Below are 22,570 nucleotides of genomic sequence, written 5' to 3' on the forward strand. Positions count from 1 at the left end.
TGGAATGCATTTGCCTCTCGTATCACTGATTGTATTGATGATAATTTCATTTTAGCAGGTGACTGTAATTTACCATTGGACCCCTTTTTGGATAGACGCTCCAAATCTCTGTTTGTTCCTAATAAATCCCATAAGCTTTTTACTCATGCCATCTCCCAATACAAATTGATTGATGCGTGGCGACTCTGTCACCCAACCGACAAAGAATTCACGTTTTATTCCCCGGTCCATCATTCCCAGTCCCGCATTGACTACATCTTTCTCTCCCACCATATTTCCCAATCCCTCACCCAAGCGGAGATTGGTCCCATTGTATTCTCTGATCACGCCCCAGTCCTAATCAATATTGATCTTTTACCTAAATCCATTGGCCCTAAAAGGTGGCGTTTCAACAATTCCCTCCTTACTGATCCCAAATTTACCGCCTCCTTTATTGAATTCACTAATGAATTTTTTATTATTAATGATACACCCTCCTTACCCACTCACACTGTCTGGGACGCTTACAAAGCAGCAGCCAGAGATTTTATTCTTAGACATTTTGCGGCAAAACGCAAATTAGCTCGTCAACGTACTAATGATCTTTTGTCTCAGATTAAAATCCTTGAGCATTCCTATTATACCTCTCATACTCAGGAAACTTTAACAGCTCTTATCACTGCGAAAATGAACTATAACAAACAGTCCACTGATGACGCTTCACTGTATCTCCTGAAATCCAGTTCGAAATTTTATGGTGGGAAAAATAAGGCGGGGAAAGTTCTTGCTAATTATTTAAAAGTCAAACAAAACAAATTGAATGTTGAGTCTGTTTTTGATGTTAATTCAATATCGCAACATAAAGATGCTGACATCCTGGAGGTATTTTCTCACTTTTACTCTGCACTTTACTCTTCTGGCACTCAGCCCTCTGATCACTCTATTTCTGCTTTCTTATGCAGCATTCATCCTCCTCCCAACTTTCCTGTTGACCTGACCTCCCTTGAGACTCCCCTTACTATTCGCGAACTCCGCACTGCACTTCATTCACTTAAAAAAGATAAGGCTCCCGGTCCAGATGGCTTTACCGTCGAATTTTACCAACACTTTGCCAACCTTTTACTACCCAAATTATTCCGCCTTCTTGATTCCTTCAAGACCAACGATGCCTCCTTAGGCACTTTTTCAGATGCTTACATCTGCATTATACCAAAGGAGGGCAAAGATCCCCAACATTGCAAGAACTACAGACCGATCTCCCTTGTCAACATTGACTATAAAATATATGCTAAGTCCTTAGCCATTAGACTTGATCCTTTTCTCCCAGATCTCCTTGGCCCTGAACAATCAGGATTTGTTAAAGGCCGCTTCATTTCTGACAATACCAGGCTCCTCTTTAATGTTTTATCTAAGTCCTCACGCTTCAACGGTTCCCTGGCCGCAATTGCTTTGGACGCCGAGAAGGCATTCGACAGGGTAGAATGGTCATTTCTTTTCTCCGTGTTAAAATGGTTTGGGTTTGGCCCTAATTTCATTTCCCTCATATCCCTCCTTTATGCAAATCCTAGAGCAGCGGTTTGTGCCAATGGTCTCATTTCTTCCTTTTTTCACCTTGGTAGAGGCGTTCGACAAGGCTGCCCTCTTTCCCCTTTTCTTTTTAATCTTGCCCTGGAACCTTTCTTATCTAGGATACGTCAAAACCCGAGCATTCATGGCCTCCCTCTCGCTCACTCGCAAGTTAAGTTAGCTGCCTACGCAGATGACATTTTACTTTTCATTTCGAATCCGTCTGTCTCTATCCCAGCCTTCCTTGCTGAAGTTCATACCTACTCCCATCTTTCTGGATATAAGTTAAATAGCGATAAATGTGAGATCTTACCTCTCACCAAATTCACCTTTAAACCCGATTTTACTGCATCTACTTTCACTTGGAGTCCATCTCATATCAAATATCTCGGCTTACACATTACTCCTTCTGTTTCAGATACCATCTCGTTATGCTTCACTAAATGTACTCAAAAGCAGTCTGACCTTACTTCTAGATGGCATCCCCTCTACCTTTCTTGGTGGGGCCGCCTCAACACCATCAAGATGATGCTTTCCCCAATCGTCCTTTACACCATCGCTAATTTACCGATTTCCATCCCTGCCAAATTTTTCACTAAAATCAATTCCACACTCTCCTCCTTTTTATGGTCTGGAAAGAAGCTGCGTATGTCCTTATCACGCCTCCGCCTCCCCAAATCGGAGGGTGGGGTCAACTTCCCAAATTTTCCTGCTTATCATAAAGCTTTTCTCCTGAAACAGGCTGCCGTTTGGCTTCAAGATCCTGTTGATCCTCTTCCTCTTTGGGCTGAACTCGAACGCCTTTCTCTTTCTCCCTTCTCCTTTGCTGAGTATCTATCCTTTTCTCGCAAGCCCCAATTCCTATCCACTCCAATTCACAAATATACTGCGAAATTACTTTTAGCCATTACTCCGGCTCCCCCCTCTTCTATTCCAGAACTTCTCGCCACCACGATTTGGTATAATAACAGCATTCTTATCAAATTGAAACCCTTTTATTGGAAAACTTGGAGGCAGCGCGGTTTAATCTGGGTCTCCCAACTTTTCACTGGATCTGTCTTCACACCTTTTCCAATTCTTAGTCGTCTCTTTTCCCTCCCTGCCTCCTTTGTCCACAAATACACCCTACTCAAAAACGCAGTTATGTCTGCATGTGACTCTCTTTCTCACTCTAATTCGACTGTGACTTCTATTACTCCCATTTCTTCTCTTCACACCCAACTACGCTCCAACCCATCAGCGTCCTCCATATACCATTCCTTTCATAACCCTCCATCACCTAGGCCTAAATCCAAAGTTGAAGACCAATGGGAATCCGATCTTGCTGTCTCTTGGCCCACATCCTTGTGGGATAAAATATGGACTAAGCTTCGCAAATCCTCCAGAGCAGCCTCTCTCACACAAACACTTTTTTTCCTTTATAATCGACTTCTTTACATGCCATCTCTCCTCCACCAACGCTTTCCCCTCACTCCGGATCTTTGCTGGTCTTGCTCCACCCCTAACGCCACACTTTTTCATATGCTTTTCATGTGTCCTCTCACGCACGCTTTCTGGACTAAAGTCTGGAATCAAATCAATTCTATCTTCCAAACCTCCATCCCCTTTTCTATCACTGACATTTTCCTTGGCTCACTTTCCTCTTCCTGGATTGATGTTGATGCAAATGTTCATATTATTGATTTGTTATTGGCTGTTGCGTTTCAGCAAATTACTGTTAACTGGAAAGACTCCAAGGGCATTACCTTTAAAGCTTGGTGGTTCAATGTATGTTATAATCATAGACTGGATACTGCATTTGTTTACCCCACTACCCTAGCCCCGAAAAGACTCGTGTTATGGCTTCCCATCACCCTTTACCTGGATGCTTGTGCCAAACGGTCTTTTCATTTATCCCCAATTCAGCAAGAGGTCTCGAAACCCCCATGAATAACCTTTTGTTCCTTCTTTTTCATTAATGTTCATTTATCCGCATATTTGTGCACTGTTTCTCATGTTATGTAGCTTCAATGACTGTAATTTTTGATTTTTAGCCTCATTGCTATTTCCTTTCCTTTTTTCTTTTTCCTATCTTCCCTTTCTTTTTTTTTTTCTTTTCCCCTTCCCCTATTTTATCTTATGACACTTTTTATGATGTTCTCAATTATTATTCATACTATTCCTGCTGATTTCACTTTGTTTTTGTAATGCCATTACTTGCTCATCTTAATAAACTTCTATTTGAACTGAAAAAAAAAAGGTGTTTGGAAGTGGAACAGAGCCGGAGGCCACCAAATCCCTGCTAGGGGCCGCAACGCAAATATGTATCCATCCTCAGAGGATTATTATATTAAGGATATATATTGGCGTGGTGGCCCCTGGGGTTTGGTGGCCCTGTTCAGGTGCACAGCTTGCACATGCCTATGGCCGCCCCTGCCTGTGCTGCTGGCAGTGCTTCTGGCGTTAGGTAGTGCGTCCCCTTTCAAATCGTGATCTCTGAGCAGGTACATGGATTTTTGATAACTCAGGGCCTAGACAAAGTCCTCCTGTTTAGCAACGGAGCCACACTTAAGGCTTCTAGGAGCAAGTTACACCTTCTCTCTGCAGGTGGATAATACAAGCATACTTGTAGTCCATTTTCAACGGAAAAACTGGAGTTTCGCTACATAGTAGATTACCGGGTCACAATAAACTCACCTGAAGTAGCTACCCTGAGACTTTGGGTGGCTTTACCTCAGAAGAGACCCAGGCACGTCTGTTTTCTTTGGTTGACCTTAAAATATGAAAACAGGTGTATTCGTCTAGTCGCCGTGATAGGAAGTGTTGAGTAAAATGAACTGAACAGCAGTAGAGTGCCTGTCAGCAGACATGTTCCTTATTCTGTTCGTTTGTCAGCAAATGCCCAACTGCTACTCATGCGGGCGCTTTGCCTTGGGTGCAGCCTTCGGTGCAGCTGAGGCCTGCGCGCGCTTCCTCTCACAATCCCACCGATGCAAAAGCCGTGACCTGCAACACCTCTGCTATGCTAATCCCGGGTCCCTCCGGGAGCTGTCTGTCCTTCCGCGCGGGTGCCAAGGTATGCTGTGCGCTCCGGCACGGACATACTGTATGCGCTCTTCTAAATTCAGACACCACCGCATGCGTTTCCTCAGCCACCTGAAAGGCTGGTGTTCTGTCCTTGCTGGGATAGATTTACTTGTGAGACAGAAAGACAGACAGCATTGTAGGGACCAGGACGTGGGGAGGGTGCTGGCTGGGAGAGTGGTGCACTATATTTAGCCTCACTCGCAGGGTCGGGCTGGGACAGAAAATGGGCCCGGGCGCTATAATAAAAGTAGTCCCTTAGCGAATCAGGTCACTAAAAAGTGGCCCAGAATGTTTTTAAGTTTTTAACTAGTAAAGACACGATGTATTGGTGCTTTGCAAGGAGCGCGAGACTGCATTCATGTGTGCTTGCTGTGGGCAATGTTTGTGGTGATATCAGGGAAACCGAGAATAAAAACCGGCCTAGCAGACGATGAAAAAGCCCGGAAAAAAACGGCCCTCAGATTTATGAGATCAGCCCTTCTGCCACATCCTGATTGCTCCGTAGGCTAGTTTGCCCCTGGCCTCACAGCACTAGAGTGGCGTCCGTCCCGGCATCCAATTGTTTTTCAGAGGACAGGATATTGCATTCTGGGTATTGTAGTGTCTGAACATCAAAGCAAATTTCTATTCATTGCCGAAATCCTGTGCCTGGTTGAGGATGTCACATTTGACTTGGCAGCATTGCGTTAATGTTTACCTTGTGCATTTAACAACCCCCCACTACAATAGCTCCAACCCCATCGCAAAATAAAGTATGTTTTGGCAATTGTGAGAGGTTGCTTGAATTATTGCTCTCCCTGTTTGGTAAACGCAATTCGCTGTGTTTTGTGTACCCAAGAAGCACATGAAACAGGGGCCCTAGAACCAGCAGAAACCGCCGTCCCTTGACAGGGAGGCTGCACGTGCCCGAGGTCAGAACAATGTTTGTTTTCAGTAAGTAGGGGCTTCTTAAGTGACAACAACATTGGCCCGTCTGGGCTTCAAACCGAAAATTCGCAGAGGAGGCCAGTAGTACGATTAGAAAAATGTCTATTCAAAACCAAAAACACGCCCGCAGGCAGCAGCAGGGAGATAAGCGAGCATCTATGGAAAACACAGAGCGCAGCCTCAGCAGTTACGGGCAGACCCGGCACTTGCGTCCAATAACACTTGTTACCAGGGCGCCTGGACGTGAAATGGAAACAGTGGAAGGTAACCTGGAAAGGGAGATGTTGTTTTTCAACAGCGTCAGCTCCCATATGTAACCAAACAACGCCCTTCTGCGCGCGGCACTTCCAGATTCTAAAGGACGTTTTGAGAATATAGATTTTGCCTGGAGAGTGCCGTATTTCATGTCTCGGCGGAAGAGCTGCTGCACAAAACCTACATTAGTGTCTGAAAGAGGCCATACAAACTAGAAAAAAAATGTTAAATGTGCCTCAATTCCCACCACAGCAGATTACCTTATGTGCGTGACGCAAGGATGCAATCAAACCACACTCACGTGTGTCAAACACTGCCCGGGAAAATTCACCAAAACAGTTGAAATAAGCGAGTTCATCGCACGGCTCGCATGACGCGGTTCAGGCAGCAAGCAGAGCTTGCTTGTTCGGTTGTTTATTTTGGAAACATAAATAAATTAAAGGCGCGTTTGGGGGGATTTTACGCCGCGGATCAATTAAAGGAGGTGTGGCATTTAAATCCGATTTTAATCACACTGCGCGGCTGGCGCTCGGGAGCTCGTGCGAGCCTCGTATGTGCGCGCGTGAGCGTCTGAGCGTGAGTGTGGGTGCGCGAGCGAGCGCGCGCTGGAAGGCCGGCTTCGACAGCCTTGGCTCTGCCTCCCCCCGACGTCACCGCTTCCCCCAGCAGCTCCGTGAGAGAGGGTTGGGTGAGTGACAGACCAGCCTACTTTTTAATAGCTTTGTCATGTGCCTGGGAACAGTAGTAAGACAGGTGCCTTCCGCTCGGCCTCAGTGAGGGGCCGCTTTCCTGCATGAGTGTGTGCCGGGCGCCTGGTGGATCCGTGCACTGGAGTTTGAACGCCGTGCAGCCGTCATTCGGGGACTGGATGGCGTGGGACATGTGCAACCAGGACTCTGTATGGAGTGACTTAGAGGTGAGCAGTGCAGTCCGTGCAACACGCAAGCATGCATTTTGAGCCCAAATGCACGTTTTATCGGTCGTGCTGTGTTTCTGCATAAAAGGGAAGCTGCACCAGTGACCGGGCCGGCCGGCGAGGAAGCACACGCCTGGTCTTATCTGCGCTCCTCCAAGTGGCTATTTTAAGACTGTCTGTGCGATGCCTCGGGAAAATCAAAGATTAGCTGCTGTCATCGGCGTCTCATGCAGTTGGAAAGTATGTGCGTGTGCCCCTGGCTCGCTTTTCAGTCAGATGCAGTGAGTGCTCCAGATATTGCTATGAATCAGAGGCTGAAGTCTTTCCAGTTGTGTTGGGTGGCCTCGCTGGACGCGCTCCGTGCCTGTTTGTGAAACCTTTGGCTTTCACCGAAAATAAGTTCAAATGACGAAATGGGGTATTTTTGCAATGCCCCTGTCTCTTCGCACTGCCCATCTCTAGGGGGACGTGTCGTACTTGGACTGCGGAATTTGGAGCAGTAAATGAATAGAGGATAGGGTGCGTAATTTGCGCTGACATTCCTTGTCTTCAGTGCACTGTAACATTTGTGCACATTAAGGGTGGATTCGATATTCTCAAAGAGGGCTTGCTAGATGTTAGCGTGTAATGCACTTAAATCCCACCCTGTAGGATGGACAGGGGCTAGAGGCATTTATTTACAAAGGGCTGCGTGGATGGATGTAAAAATAATGCGATATATTAAAAGGGACAGCGTAACATCCAAGCTACAGCCTTTTTTTAATCTGTGCTGCAACATGCGGAGGAAAGGCAAGCACCGGTCTGCTCACTGATGCGTGACGCGTGTGCACCACTTCTGTGCGTGGGTGAGCATCTGTGTGCAAACATCTCTCTGGAAGGGTGCGAGTGCCCAAGAAATCTGTTAGAAAACACGGTTATGGAAGGGTACAGGGCAGCCCAAGGCATCCATCTGTGTGCAAACACGGCTCTGGGAGGGTACAGGGCTGCCCAAGAAATCTGTGTGCAAACACGGCTCGGGAAGGGTGGAGGGCTGTCTAGTAACTTTAAAAAACGAGCAGGACTTTGCTTTTGGGGAAATTAATAGCATCGACGCACGTACTTTGCGCGTACACCTCAAGCCCTGCACCTTTGAGTAAAAAACAGGGTGACTGGAATGAAAAAGGCGCACACACCATGGAGTTGATTACACATAAAGCACCTGCTGCGGTTTGCTGGTTGGCCCTTTAGTACTTTTGCGCATCCACTGTTGGTGTCAGTGTGCGTGCCAGTGTGGTTAGAGTGCGGGCTCGTTCAGTGTGCAGAGTGCTCGGGTGTCAACTGCGTGTGACAGCGGCTCGTGCCGCCCACTGGCTGTCCGGTGAAGCCGGCTGCCTATGGATAATTTATGCATCCTGCATCTTTCAGGAGCCCGGGGCTGTAAGCGGATGACTTCCTGGCTCCGAAGTCCTACCTGTTCCCGAGTAGCCAGCGGGCTGCTGTCTGGCGAGCAGCGCCCTGGGCTCAGCTGCCCGGTTCATTTTCCCATCATGTATTATTTGTGCGTCTGCGAAGAGCTGAGCGAAAAGCCGCTAGTGGGGAAACGTTGGGGGCGTGTTTATGAGGACATCGCCGGCCTCTCTCAGCCACTGACCACCGTGCCGCCAGCCCCCTGGGGATCTGGTAAACTAGTGAAGCACCAGCAGGGGCTCTCCAGCAGAGCCTTGCTGTGTGTTGAAGGGGTTAACGTGTGTGTGTGGTCCAGAGGTGGCCATACATTATAGGCGCGTGCTGGTGTGAAAACAGTGCCGATCAACATACACCCACCTTACCCACCCCCAAGCACGGATGTACCAGCACGGGCTCTCCGTCCAAGCCTCCCTGTGTACTGAAGGGGTTAACTGCTACTCTAAGGGTCCCGGGGTGCCGTCCTTTGCAGCAATGCTCACTATTAAGCAAGGACCGTCTTATCACCAGAGCTCCTGGGACTCTGATGAACTATTTCTGCACCAGCTGCAGTTTCCCCCGCCCATCCGCGACGTGCACTGTCATAAGGGCTGGGGCATGTCCGTGGACACATTGGAGGCGTGTTTGTGTGGGGCTAGCGTCGACCACCATAAAGCACTAATCAGCCTTGTAGCCAGCTGCCTCCAGAGCGTGGGGTGAGCTATTGATGGCGGAGTGATGCTGTGCTGCTGTCAGATAGGGATAGGGAGGCGGCAGTGCACGACACACTTGTGTAGAAATAGATGGGGTGTTTGTGTGGATGCGAGAGCCCTAGCCTTGCGCTGCACCTGCCTCGCCCCGCTGTGCAGAGTTTAGGTGCTATTCAGAGGAGCGCTGCTGCGCAGGTTTTAGCTACTGTGCTAAAGTGATCAGGGCGCCAGTCGTGCCTTCAGACTTGTGTGGAAACTGAGGCGGTGAAAACAAGGGCTCCGCTCTTGCGTTGCACCTGCCTCGCTCTAGTGTGGGGTAGCTGCTGCGCAGGGTTTAGCTGCTGCGCAGGGTTTAGCTGCTATGCTAAAGCCAGATGGGCGCTAGTTGTGCTCTGTGGACTTGTGTGGAAGCACAGGTGGGGGAAACTAGTGCTCGGTCTAGCATTGCACCTGTCTCGCTCTTCTGTACAGGGGTGAGCTGCTGTGTTAATGGCACCAGGGCGCTAATAGTACTGTGCAGACTAGTGTGTAGTGTGGAAACAGAGGTGGAAACTAGTGCACCGCGGCTGTGCGCAGCACCTGCTGCCTCGCTCTGCTGTGCAGTGCATGGGTTAGCTTCCGTGCAGGTTGTAGTTGCTGGCTGAAGGGGCCAGTTCTCCAGTGGCGCCCTGCAGACTTATGTGGAAACAGAGGTAGTGACATCGAATGCTCGGCCTTGTGCCCCTCCTGCTTAGCTCTGCTGTGCATGGGTCAGCTGCTGTGCTCAGGGGGTCAGGTCGTGCTCCCGCAGACGTGCTTGGAAATACCGGAGGAGGGTTTGTGTGCCGAAGGACTGACGTCCATTACCAGCCACTGACCACTTACCGCCACCCTTGCAGTATTCTAGTGTTGCACCTACCTGTTGTGCCACCGAAGGGGTTAACTATTATCAAAGAGGAGGGGACCGGGGGAAGGGCGCGAGCTGTTCACTGAAGCACTCAACATAAAATCCTCCCCGCAGGGGACCCCAGCTCCGGGGATCACCCCAGGTGCCCCTCAAACGACAGAAGGAGCGAGCTTAGGCAGGGTGACTTATCGGTGTTTTCGACCGGAGCCCGGCACGCTTCTGGTGTCTGCAGACGGGGGCAGGGTGGATGCCGTGTGTTTTATTCCACGAAGCAGAGCGCTTCCGACGACTCGGGGCTTAAAGCAACAGTGCGTGAGAGTATCAAATATGGACATGTGCATCGTGGATACTGCGCCTCTGTTACGACCGGCCTTGCTGCTGGTAAACAGCACTATGAGCACAACCTGCTGCTTATGCACTCCTTGCAGGTTTTCCTCTTTCGTACTGCTACGCCACAGAGGTCCTGGCCTTTGGTGTATTCGTCAAGATGCAAGAATGGGTCTGCCTTCGTGAACTCCACACCCTGCCTGGCTGCAGTGTACACTCGCCCGTCACCGTCAAACACTTAACCCACTGAGCTATCTCGCCGCCTCGACTCCCCTGCCTTCCAGTGGACGCCTGCGTGGCTGCGGAGCGCGAGCTCCGTGGCCCCGCCCCTTTGAGCTTTAGGTCTCTCCGACTACAGCCCCGTCACCTGTCACTTGACAACCTGCAGCCGAGTGGCCGCGTGCACCTGGCGCGAGCCAGGCGGCGTTTCAGAGACTGTTCCGGGGATACACGCAGAAGGGTTCTCCCCGTACTGCAGGTGGCAGGTTAGAGCACTAAAGGGGCGTCCCACTAAAAACGACGTACTTTGGGGGGCTACTGCGGACTGCTGCCTGCTGGCAGGGGATGCACCACCAGACAGAGGCACGTCCTAGCCAGCTTCCCGTCTCTCTTTGAATGCGTGCCTCCCCGTGGCTGCTTCAAGACACTGCTGCTAGGACAGAAAACCTACAACCCTGGCAGTGGCACCAAAGTGGCTCTTTTCCAGTCTTTTTTGGATTTACAATCAAAGGCTCTCCTAAGAACCCTTCCAAAGGTTAATAGGGAATTAAACATAATTACCCTGGCTGGCGGTTAACACGGGGGCACTTACACTAATTTATTGTCTCCCTTCCCGGCTGTCAGGGAAGGAGCCATGCTGACTAATGTGGCCGGCGCGCGCAGCGACCCTTGGAGCCGGCCGCAAGGGTGCCTAAGGGTGTGGATTAAAAGCTTTCAACCCCGCGAAGGAGGTGGCATGTGCCAATGCGCCGGCACCTGTTACAAATGCAGGGTGAAGAGTGCCAGTATGGGTATGTCGGAGGGTGGGGGTGTGAAAGCTGGCATCTTCCGAAAGGCCAGATATAAATTAACAACAGGAACACTCGCTACCAATGCCTCCCAAATTTAGAAGCCCGGGGCCAGAAGTGAGAAACATTCATTTTGCTCTCACGTGAAGAGTGGCAGGACCATGTGTTGTTTTCGCTCAGCTTTGGCGAGGAGTGTTTTTTTTCTCTTCAGAGAGCCATTTTGGATGCGATTGAAATAACTGCAGATTTAGTCGTTTCATCTTCAAGTGGCACCATGCACTCGAGGCCTGATATTTTGCTGCAAAACGCGCCGAGAATGGAGGCCTTTCGCCAAGAGGCAGAGTGCATCAGTGCAACCCTTGATCTGAGGGGCCACCTAGCCCTTGTCTGGGCATCCCTGAATGCAGATAGTAATGGCATGCCTTGGTGAACACACGGGCGATTTTGTAAATGTTGTGTCCTCTTACATCATAGATACAAAAGATTGATCTATTACCTTCGTGTCTTCGAGCTTCTACACAGAAATTACTCACGTGCCCGTCTCCTTAAGCATGTGACGCAGGATGAAATGGTGTGAGGTGAAATCATTGACGCAGTGGACCAGTGGAAGAAGAGCGGGGCCGATATAAGTCCACTGCGAAAGAGTTAAACTTATTATAATAAAGACATGTATAATCAATTAGAAATATCACATAGAAGGCTAGCGTGTGCGTGTATGATGAAAGCCACCGTGTACCAAACACATTTTAGAACAAAGGCTTCCATCCAAGGTTCTCATTAGGATTTCCGGATAACGGCTGGAAATATACATGATTTATATTTAGATCCGTTATATGATAATGTATCTACGTTAATATCCTGCAACTATTCTGGCCCTCTGGACCTACACTGGACACCTTGTACTTACAGTCAGACAACTCAACAGATTTCTTAGAGCAGGGTACACAGTCACCTAAACATCGAACACTTGACCCACTGAGCTATCTCGATGGTTCGAGCCTCCTCCCTTCCCAGTCCGAACGCATGCAAATGGATTACAGCGAACGACCCCGCATCTTTATCCTATGGCATCTCGCAGACTACAGCCCCCGTCACCTGCCCCATGACACCCTCCAGCAGAGCGGCCGGGCGTACCTGGAGCGAGACAGGCGCATTTCAGAGAAGATTCGAGTGGGTACTCAGTGGAGCTCACCCGGCAGGGCATGTGACAGGTTAAAGAGCAGTGAAGGGACGGTGGGGGCTGTCTGATCCTCACCTCACTGTGCTCGAACAACTGAAGGTTCGCCAGGGCTTTGAGTGAGATGGGAGTAGGAGCAGAGGGCGAGGCTTTAAAAGGGGCGTGGCCTGTGTAATTAAGGACGTGGCTTAAAGACATAAGATATACTTCTGTGATTTGCACAGTGTGTCGCCCGACCAGTACGTTGGTTCCTCTCTGAACTTTCTTTTATTGCAGCCCTACATATAACACAACAACTGAAATATACCTAAAAACCAGTCAGGACTATTGGCTTTGTCAGCGGTTGTTAGCTGTTTATGACAAATGAGTACCAACAATGATTTTAATCTAAATAGAAATATTGAAAATGTTTCAATTCTGAAATGATGGGATTGTGAATTAAACGTAACGAGGCCTGTGGAAGGGGTGGTGGTCTTCAGAGTGCCTTACAAGTTCTGTTATGTCTGCTCTATGTTTGACATGTAAGCTCTTTTGCTCTTCAAATCTCGTCTATATCTTAAACCCATCTCTCTCCTCTTCAGCACCCTCTGTTCTCTCTCTCCTGAACACACTTCCATGTACACACAACACACCCTCACACTTCTAAGCACTGCATTTTCTTTTACTTTCGCCGTGTCAATATTTTGACAGATGTGCACTTCACATACACATTTGCACACTATCACAACTGCAACTGGAATACGTGACCAACATTGCTCTGTGAGCTCTGCACGGAGGACAAAAATAGGGTGATCGCATATTCTGAACATCTTGTTGACCCACTGAATGGTACTGTGAGAAACTCACACCGTCTCCAGCCTCAGCCTGAACGCTCTCAATCCTGTCCTGTTACACCCACCTCGAGGTGTCTCAGTTCAAAGTGTGCACTACATAAGAGAAATATACTAAATGGAAAAAACTATAATCTTGGAAACAGCCAACACTCTCAGGGAATGATCAAGTAAAGCATGAAATATATTTCTGGCTTTGATCAGCTTATCGTTTTTTACATTCAGTATTCTGAAATCAATCAGTGTTTTTGGCCAATAAAGTTAAGGACATGAACATAAGGCCCGCTAGGAACTTGTTTTAAAATCCATTTGTAATTTTTTGTGGTTCACAGACCCAGAGGGACCCGGCCCACATAAAGCCCTGAGGATAACACACTGCTACTCCATTAAGGTTACAAAAACAAAACATGCATTGGCAAAGCCAGTAGGTCAGACATTGGCTAGCTACCTTTTAGCCTGGCATTGGTTATTTGTTGCTGTAAGTCTTTATTGTTGGGATGCTGCTGTGCCGTCATCAATCTATATGAAAAAGTAGCTAAAATCAAACATATTTTTGGTCTCAAAAGGCAAACATTACTATAGTAATCTCTTACACAGAAGGGAACTACTTTGTGTGTGGATGTGCTGCTATGTGTACAGATGTGCTCGTCTGAAAAAAACTGAATGCTGTCACTTGCAGTGGTTAGCCAATGGCGGAAGTGGGCTGTTCTACTGCCCTATGCTTTATGTTGTCATGGCCCAAATTAAAATATGAATAACACAACAATAGACCAATGAATAAAGAGGGCTGGCCGAAAGCTTCTATATCCAAGTATATTATATACATATACATTTAGTCAAATAAAAAGGTCTTGGTTCACACTAAACCTAAAATCACAACTTCATATGTCCCAAAGGCACTGCTTTATTTAGGAAAGACACTGAAAAATAAAGTGGATTGTCCATCTGCATCTTTTTGGAACAAGAGTAATGGAATGGGAATGCCAGTGCTATGCATGACACCGGCAGGATAAATGTGAGAAAACAATGAATGATCTGTGCAGTGATCTACTAGTACCAGAGACTAGATTCGATGATTATTGTTCTAGAAATACTGAAGTTTAGACTTTGATGATGAGCCTTCCAGAAATACTGAAGTTTAGATTTTGGAATCTCGAGAGCATCTGGAGTGCAATCAGTAGAGAGTAGTCAATTGACTCAGTTAGTAAGTGCCTTTCATTTACTGGTTCACCCCAGTAGACCCACTTACCAAGGTGTATTTCAGATTGACTTATTTATGTGCTCTGACTGCTCAAAAGTTTCTGGCGTTAACATTGATTTGTTTTTCTGGATTGATTCCCTCTAGTGCGCTGCTCTGGTTGGAGAAGACCAGCCTCTTTGCCCGGATCTTCCAGAACTTGACCTCTCGGAACTGGATGTGAATGACCTGGATACAGACAGCTTTCTGGGCGGGCTCAAGTGGTACAGTGACCAATCTGAAATCATTTCCAATCAGTACAGCAATGAATCATCAAATTTATTTGAGGTATGCAAGCTTTTTGCAAAGAATATACACTGAAATTCAATATCCCCTGATATTGATATTGCTTTTTAATGTAAACATTGCAAACATACTTATAAACCTTATTGTTTATGTTGTCAAAATAAACCAGATTTTAAAGTTAGAGAAATAGCAAGCAACCCGGAAGCAAAGCTAATGTGTTCTCCTGTAAAGAGCTTAATAAGGGGCAACTGCTTTCCAGTGATAATGGCACTACCGTTGATTCAAGAATCATAGATTTCATGTTTTGCTGGCAGCCCACCTACTTTGTGGCAACATCGCCTCATCTCCCTGTGCTTAGATTTCTAAACAGTACATTGAGAGCACTCAAAAGTTCATTTAGAGGATACAGAAAAAATGTTAATATAACTCCAGATGGGAATTGGTATATCACCGTTAACAGTGTGGCACTAAGGGCATCTCTACAATTGAACTCATCCTGCATAACAAGTTGAATCTATCATATGGTCTTTTGGGGTTTCTGCTGCATACCCTATAAGTGCATCATCAGGACTTTTCTAAACAAGAAAAGAGTGAGAAATATTTCGATGTTTTGGCGAGTTAACTACATATTTTATTGAATGATTGCCTGCATTAGCATAGCATGCTTAGAGCCCTTGCTCTGTGCAGATGTCTCTGGGTGTGCCCAGATCTTGGACACACATTATGTGAACGTGGCGGCCATTGTACCTAGAGTGACTGAGTGAAGTTTGTTTCAATGGCAGGGTCTGATTTTGTTTGCAGTAAGCATTTAGTGAACAGGCACAGACTTTTGAATTTTATCCACGCTTTTTCAGCCAAGGTGGCACTTTGCTGAGAGAATTGTTTGTAGGCTTGAGAGGAAATGAGATAGCTGACTTAAGTATATATTTATGGGCCCTCTGGGTAGGTTTAGAAGCAAGATCAGTCTCTTAGGATTCCCTGCAGTGACATCATCTAAACATAGACCAGTTATGGGAAAAGGCAGATCCATGCAGTAGCTTTCATGAAACTCAGATGGCTTGAGGTTGGAATGAACACTGTTTCACTCATTTTCAACAGCTTCAAAAAGAATCATCACTTTTCCATAGGCTGCCATTTGAAAAGATGCAATGCACATTACTATATGTGTCCCATGTTGTAAGCAAACATATGACTGTAGCATCTGTATAGGGGGAGTGAAGGACAGAAGCACATACAATGAATAGGCAGAGTTCTTGGTTCAGATTACCAGCTGTGTTCACTTTTTAACCCAAGAGAGGTCGGAAGAAGAAAAACAGATGACATCAATGACATGTTGCTGCTAACTAACCAAGCCCATAAATTCAGCACTGTAACTGCAGATATTTTGGGTGGTCATCAGAGGTTTTCTAGGTGTGGATGACACAACTCTAGGGTACATCATCCATTCAAAAAATCTGCTCCCCCTTGCATTAGTGCTCACATTTACTCTGATATCTGCAACAGAGAGGGTTTAGCCCATTGCTAAGAAGTGACCAAACAGCTCCATGATTTCATGTCTGTGGAAAAGGAGTTCAGAATCCTCATGGAGGTCATCTGAATCTTCTTCAGGTGCTGTATTCCGCTTTTTCATGTGCAGATATTGACAGAACTGTCCCTGCTGAACTTGCAGTGTCTGATCATGAATGCTGCCTTGGCTCACTTTGGCCCTCAGAAGTAAATATAGCAGCACTGCCCATGAATCAACGCTCAACGCTGTGGCCACAGTAAGCATCTATGTCCCAGTTCAAAGAGTGTGTGTGGAGAAGTGTGCAATATGTTTGCCACCTCCAACGTTGCTGACATTCTGTGTGTCTCTAGTCCTGGGTCTTCTTACCGGTGCACATGTGGTCAGTAACATGAGCCTGGGCACTGCACCAGGGATTCCCTCATTTGCATGCAGCCGTGCTTCAGTGCAAGCATTAGCATGGCTATATTTGTACAGCATGAGCATTATGGGTGCTACAAAAGAGACATTGTGCCCTGCCTTTAATATTGTGGACACTGTGCACTCTGGGGATGCACCTCATTTATAGCTCAGTTCTCAACCCTCGTGTTTTATGCACATCAGCTACAAAAAATGAGATTACTGATACATTCAGTTTAGTCAATGCCAGAGCATCCCAAAATCCAATTGAGAATCACTTATGGGTCTGTGCGGAGGATTCTGTGTCCAGGTCAGGTCTGGGATCAGCACAGGTATGATGACGTCACTATGCTAAAACTATATTTTCATATGTAGTACTCTAATTAGCTACTTATTGGAATTCCTGTGGGAGAATCTATAATATAATGTCAAAATATCACAAGTTAATTTATCATTGATATTGATGGCATTCATCTTAGCGTCAGAGTGGAATGGAATGGTGGAAGGGCTTAATTTGAGCCGGTGGCTTCTGGTGCTCAGTGACGGCCCTTAATTGTCGATACCAGCACTTTGTGAGAGTCTGCCATAAGGTGGCACTGTCTGGCTGATTTAGAGATGACCACAACAACAGTCATATGTTAAAAATGACTAATACCTGTCTCCCAAGCCATTCTTATAGCTTTGGAGGCTTGGAATAGTCAGAATTGTCACACTTGTAAGAGTGTGATGTTTAGTAGAAGCGTTAATGCTATAATTGGCGGCATGGTAGGGGCAATGTGTGGTGCATGCTGCAGTGGCCTCCTGACTAAAGCCCTGCACATAGTTTTTTTTTTTTTTTTTTACAAATTAAGCGCTGACTCCACCTCATGCAGACTCCTGCAGTTTTAACACAGGAATCTAAGGGTATGCACATGTTTTAACAGAGAACACCCATATTTTGCTTCCAATATTTCAGAGATGCACGTTTTCCTCTTTTGTCGTTTGCCATATCTCCTAAGATTATGTGGTAGTGAGAATTGTACGGTGACATAATTTCAGTGTGTTCTTTCAAGGCACGTGCGCCTGTAGTGCAAAACTACCTGGTGCTTTACTTTTGGGGCTTGAGAGCTGATTGTTGGTAAACTTGTGACTTATACTTTGGACCCACCTACTGGCTGATTCACAGCAGGAGGATGAACAGCGCTCCAATCACAATTGTTTAATTATTTTAATTCCTTTTGTGGCAGCAGTAACTTTTCAACCAGAGATTTTCTACATAGCATAAGTGACAGTATATGTATGTAGATAATGAGTGTGCGGTAGTTATGCTGATATAAAACGAACATGTGTGAAGCATATTTGTGAAGGACAATCTATTGGCTAACAGACCACAAAGGCCCGAACTGTATATATTTACGTCATAATGTGTCAGTTATTATTGCCTTTTCGATTTCAGCACATGAATTTAAGTATGTATTCATGCATTGTGAAGGAGTTTTAGTGCAGGATGTCTAGAAGGACGAGAAATCGGACACAACCTGGTGGGTTCAGTGTTGCTGGTTGGGTGTGATTAGCAGGTCTTAGGAACCCAGAGTTAAGGCTAAAGCCTTTACTGATGTGAATACAAGTGTTGGTTGTGTGCGTAGGGCGGTGATTTTCTCGAAACAAGACCCACATAACATGGGTTCATTGTAAATAACATTTACAATTTAGCATAACTAAGTATTATATAACTCACAGTGATTCACGGATGCCATTTTTTTTTGGGGGGGGGGAAGGGACCACTTAAATGAGGTTACAACTTCCGCCTGCGTTGAGTATTGTTGTCATTGAGTGTTTTGGAATTAGACTGTGCATAATAAACATCTAAGGAAAAAAAAAGGAAGAATCCTACTACAAGTGCAAGCATTGTGAGTTTAAACATATCAGTCAGACGTTAGAGTGTGCCCCATTGAAGTATAGATTTCAGCTACCAGTGTCCGTCAGCCAGTGGTGCCCCCATTTTGAAGAGTTCATTAGAGTGAACATGTGTTAAGGTGGAGAATTTGTAATGGTGGGAACTCACTGCCTATAGGCTGTCTGTATGCACTTCATTAAAATATCTCAACTTCATTCACTTGAGGAACTGAATAAATACTCACTTCAACCATATTCAACAGTCACAAAAATGGTAAAGGACTCTAATATTAATGTACATTTCTCTTTGTATGAGACACACACGATTAGAATAAGTGATACAGAAGAGGCGTGATTCAGTGACCCACTGGAGGTGAGATATGATGAAGGATTTATCTAGGGTGCTGGGACCTAGTAAAGAGCGATGTAGTCGAAGAGTGATTTAGGGCAGGTGTGATTTAGCTGTGGTGTCTTTAAGTGGAGGTGTGATTTAATGTAGGGTTGATCCATGTCTGTGAGATATGAACTCTCTTTTGATAGGCAATGGCTGAGCTCTGCTCCTTACTGCACAGCTGATCTTTATGGAGCTTCCCTTTAATCACTGTCACTAAAAGCCTAAGCAGTGAGCCTGACCCCTGGTTTGTTCAATGGTCGTCTGTAAAAACATAAGTTAACTAGGTCATAAAAATCCGTGCGCCCATTGCGAGTTTCAATGATTGTTTACCTGGTCCTGATCTTACAAGTGGATCCCGAGCAAGAAAGTTACAGAAGAAAAATAACACAACAATTATGGTCGAAAACCCAGAGTTTTGCAAAAGTGAACTTGCAGGTAATTCTGGTAATTTGTCTTCTTCATAATGTAGCCCTGCAAGTGTTACGAGCATGCGGTATGCATGAACACAGAGAATCTGCTCCAGTGCTTAAACGAAAAAAGGAAATTCAATTTGTAATTAAATTAATAATGTTTTGCCTTTAAGAGTAAAGATTCAATTTTCAAGTTCTGTGGAAATAGCGCTCTTCCTAAAACGGTATGATATATGTCACATGTTGTAGCACAAAAGGTCAACCCTTAAAATCAGTGAGGGGTTATGTGCTATCAGGGTGATGATGAGCCATAAAAGTGATTACTGAGTCAGGAGCAATGAAAGTAACAAAACCTCACAGGAAATTGTATTCCATCAAATTCTTGTAATATCTTGATCCACAAAATTTGACCCAAAAGTAATTTCTAATATGCCCTCTATTTCCATATTCGTTGTATCCTGGGGTGCATCTGACCTCTGTGAGTCCATGAGTGACGCATTTGTGGAGCATGTACTATATCTCCTGCTATGACCAACACCCTTTTTTGACAGCCCCACTTGACGCTACACATGTTCCTGACAACCCTCCTACCCATGTTGGGCTCACAGACCATTGGTGCTGTTCAGCAATCAGCTAAGTCGGATATTTGGAATTCCTCGCGCTGTGTGCCTTGGTAAAATGATTTTCCTTTTCTTTTTCAATTGTCAAACACTCCTCTATTTTTACCTTTCAAGAAGGGCACCTGCTGCACAATACCAATATTCTAAATCAGTTTTAGCACTGTATATTTGTCACGTGTTAGACTATTTAAATGGCAGGCATAAAATCATTTGAAGTGTTATGAAAAGGGTTTGAAATGAAAGAGGGTCGTTTTTAGAAAAATCAGTCTAGACCCAGGGTTCCACTGAACCTATTATTTTTATGTTAATTGTCCTTCTAATGCAGTCTTTTATTAGGCACCCGTATCTTTTAACATTTTACAATACAACCAAGTTTCAATAGTAGTAACGTTTGCTCCCCTTGGGAATATTGGTCCTAGAGCAAGGCACTTCTTTGTGAGTTGTTGCACCCCCAAATAAACTACAACATGTTCAATTGAAAGAAGTGCACATAGGTGTACGAAAAATATAGCCAGAAATGCCAGTGTTCTCGGGATAGCTGTCTTGGAAATGGGCACCTCAAGAGACTGATTTATTTGTGCATACAGTTGTGCTGGTGCTTTATCCCAGTCAATATTTCTTCTCTGCAGTTAATAATTATTGTTGGCATTTGTTAAAATCAAGGTGGACCATCCTCAGGGGTGGTTATAAGTAGGTTAGATTCACAGTGCTGAAGTGTTAAACCTGGCTTTTTCAGCGGGTTTAGCCCCAGACCTTTTGCTTTTGGACCTCATATTTCTGACCCTGTTTTAGGACTTCGGGCACTCTACCACTACTGTTCAGTGCTAAAGTGCATATGCTCTCTGTTTAAATTGTTATTATGGATTGGTGTTTCCATAATTGGCTTATTTGATTTACTACTAAGTCCCTAGTACAGTGCACTGTTTGTACCCAGGGCTTGTAAATCAAATGATGCTAGTGGGCCTGCAGCACTGACTGCGCCACCCATACAAGCAGTCTTTCAAAGTGGTCTCAGATCAGCAACTGCAGTGTCTGGATGTAGTCTCTACTGCCATGTTGACCTGGCAAGTGCACCCACTTGCCAGGCCCTAACCTTCCCTTTTATTACATGTGAGCCACCCTAAGAGCATGTGAAAGGTAGCACATGTACTGATGTGTGTTACATGTCCTGAGAGTGAAAAAAAGAGTTTTGTTTTTCACTATTGAAAGGCTATTTGTCCCATAGCATAGAGTGGGAGTTTATTTGTAACATCTTATAAGTATAATTTCCCATTGGGACAAGGTAGAAAGATGGAGTTTAGTGTGCCTGAACTCAGAATGTAAACCTTCATCTTTTAGTAAAGATGATTTTTATGTTGTGTGTTTGAAAATTCCACTTTTAGAAAGTGGGTATTTTCTTGCTTAGCCATCCTGTGTGCCTCTGCTGGTTTGTGGTTTGACTGTCTGCCTTTGGAGTGACAGGGGCTGGGGATGTTCATTCACTGTAGACAGCCACTCGGGTGAGGTGTGTCCTGCCTTTCCTGAGTGAGTCAGGACTGGGCTGAATAGACCTGGGCTGAATTTATAGTAGGGGAAGGAGATTTCCTTTCACCTGTTTGGGCCTGGTCTACCTTACGCAATGCTGTCTCCACCTCCTGCCAGGAAGTGGACCAGAGAGGACAGAACTGCTTTAGACTGAGCTCAGAGTCTCTCTGCCACAATAGAATAATGAGAAATTGAGTATAAATATTGGGGCCCGGACCCCAGAACTTTAGAATGCTTCTAGACTCAAGAGGAACCTCTGCCAAGGAGAAGAGCTGGGAAAGCTGAAGGAGAAGTACTGCCCCTTTGCTGTGTGCTGTTTGGAGTTGGCCTGCAGTGGCTGTGTCTGCCAAGGAAAGGACAAAGACTTTTCTGTGTTCTGTGTATCCTGCTTGAAGAAGATGTCCCAGGGCTTGAAGTTGAGCTTGACTCCGGTTCTGAATTCTCAGGGACACAAAGACTTGACTACCAGCTCCACTGAACGCCATTGCTGGGAGTTCTGACCTGCTAAGAGGTGTTTGTTTCTGTGTTGAGCCTCTGGAGGTTTTTCCTGCTGCTGGAAGCTGAGAAAAGAGAAGCAGCTCAAGAAGTGTGACGCATCCCCATTCGTTTCTGATGCTACAGTGGCATGCCAGTGGCTGGAGAAGCCTTGTCTCAAGCACCAATTTCCAAAGTCCGAGATCACCGCACCAACTCCGATGCAGGCCCTGCTGTGCGACTGCAAGAACCGACGCATCGGTGGATTACGGCTGGTGAGATCGCCGCAATGCCATCGCCACCACCGCATCATGAACTGATGTCTCCCAAATCCCCACGCAGTGCACCAGAATGTCAAGTCTACAGCAATGCCTAGGCCGTAGTAAGAAACTGACGCACCATCTCCCCGCACACTAAGAAACCGATGCATCGCCTCCTCTTCAGTAAAGAACTGACACATCACATCCCCTGTGTGGCAATAAGGAACTGACGCATCACCTCCCCTGGAGCAAGGAACCGATGTATCACCATCCCTGTGAGTAAGGAACAAATGCATAACATTCCATGCAGCTGTTTTTGCTTATGATTTTGACGTATCCAAGGTACTTTGCTGTTGAAAGTGTCTCATATATAGTTTGCTATGAACAAAACTGTTTTTACATTTTAAAATTCATATCTTGATAACTTTATGTTGGATTTGTGTTGTGTTGGTCTTGTTTGGTTTAGATTGGATTATTTATTTTTCTAAACTGGTTGTGTGTCCATTTGTAGTGTTTTTACTGTGTGTGTGCACAAATGCTTTACACACTGCCTCTGAGA

The 22,570-nt window shown here is 45.8% G+C and overlaps 1 protein-coding gene across 2 annotated transcripts in view; it reads left to right on the forward strand.

Annotated features, from left to right (window-relative positions):
• Positions 1–6,533: 6,533 nt before the first annotated feature.
• PPARGC1A (PPARG coactivator 1 alpha) overlaps positions 6,534–22,570 on the forward strand; it is a 244,608-nt gene continuing 228,571 nt past the window's right edge. Inside the window, exons 1-2 of one of the 2 annotated variants that reach the window (XM_086964024.1) lie at positions 6,534–6,709; positions 14,414–14,593. In XM_086964024.1, the coding sequence (XP_086820150.1) occupies positions 6,587–6,709; positions 14,414–14,593 (303 nt within the window). In that variant the 5' untranslated portion in view covers positions 6,534–6,586. The remainder of the gene's footprint in view (positions 6,710–14,413; positions 14,594–22,570) is intronic. The other variant, XM_086964025.1, reaches the window with a different exon arrangement.

Source organism: Lissotriton vulgaris, chromosome 3_2 (assembly GCF_964263255.1).
Source record: "Lissotriton vulgaris chromosome 3_2, aLisVul1.2, whole genome shotgun sequence".
Taxonomy (NCBI): domain Eukaryota; kingdom Metazoa; phylum Chordata; class Amphibia; order Caudata; family Salamandridae; genus Lissotriton; species Lissotriton vulgaris.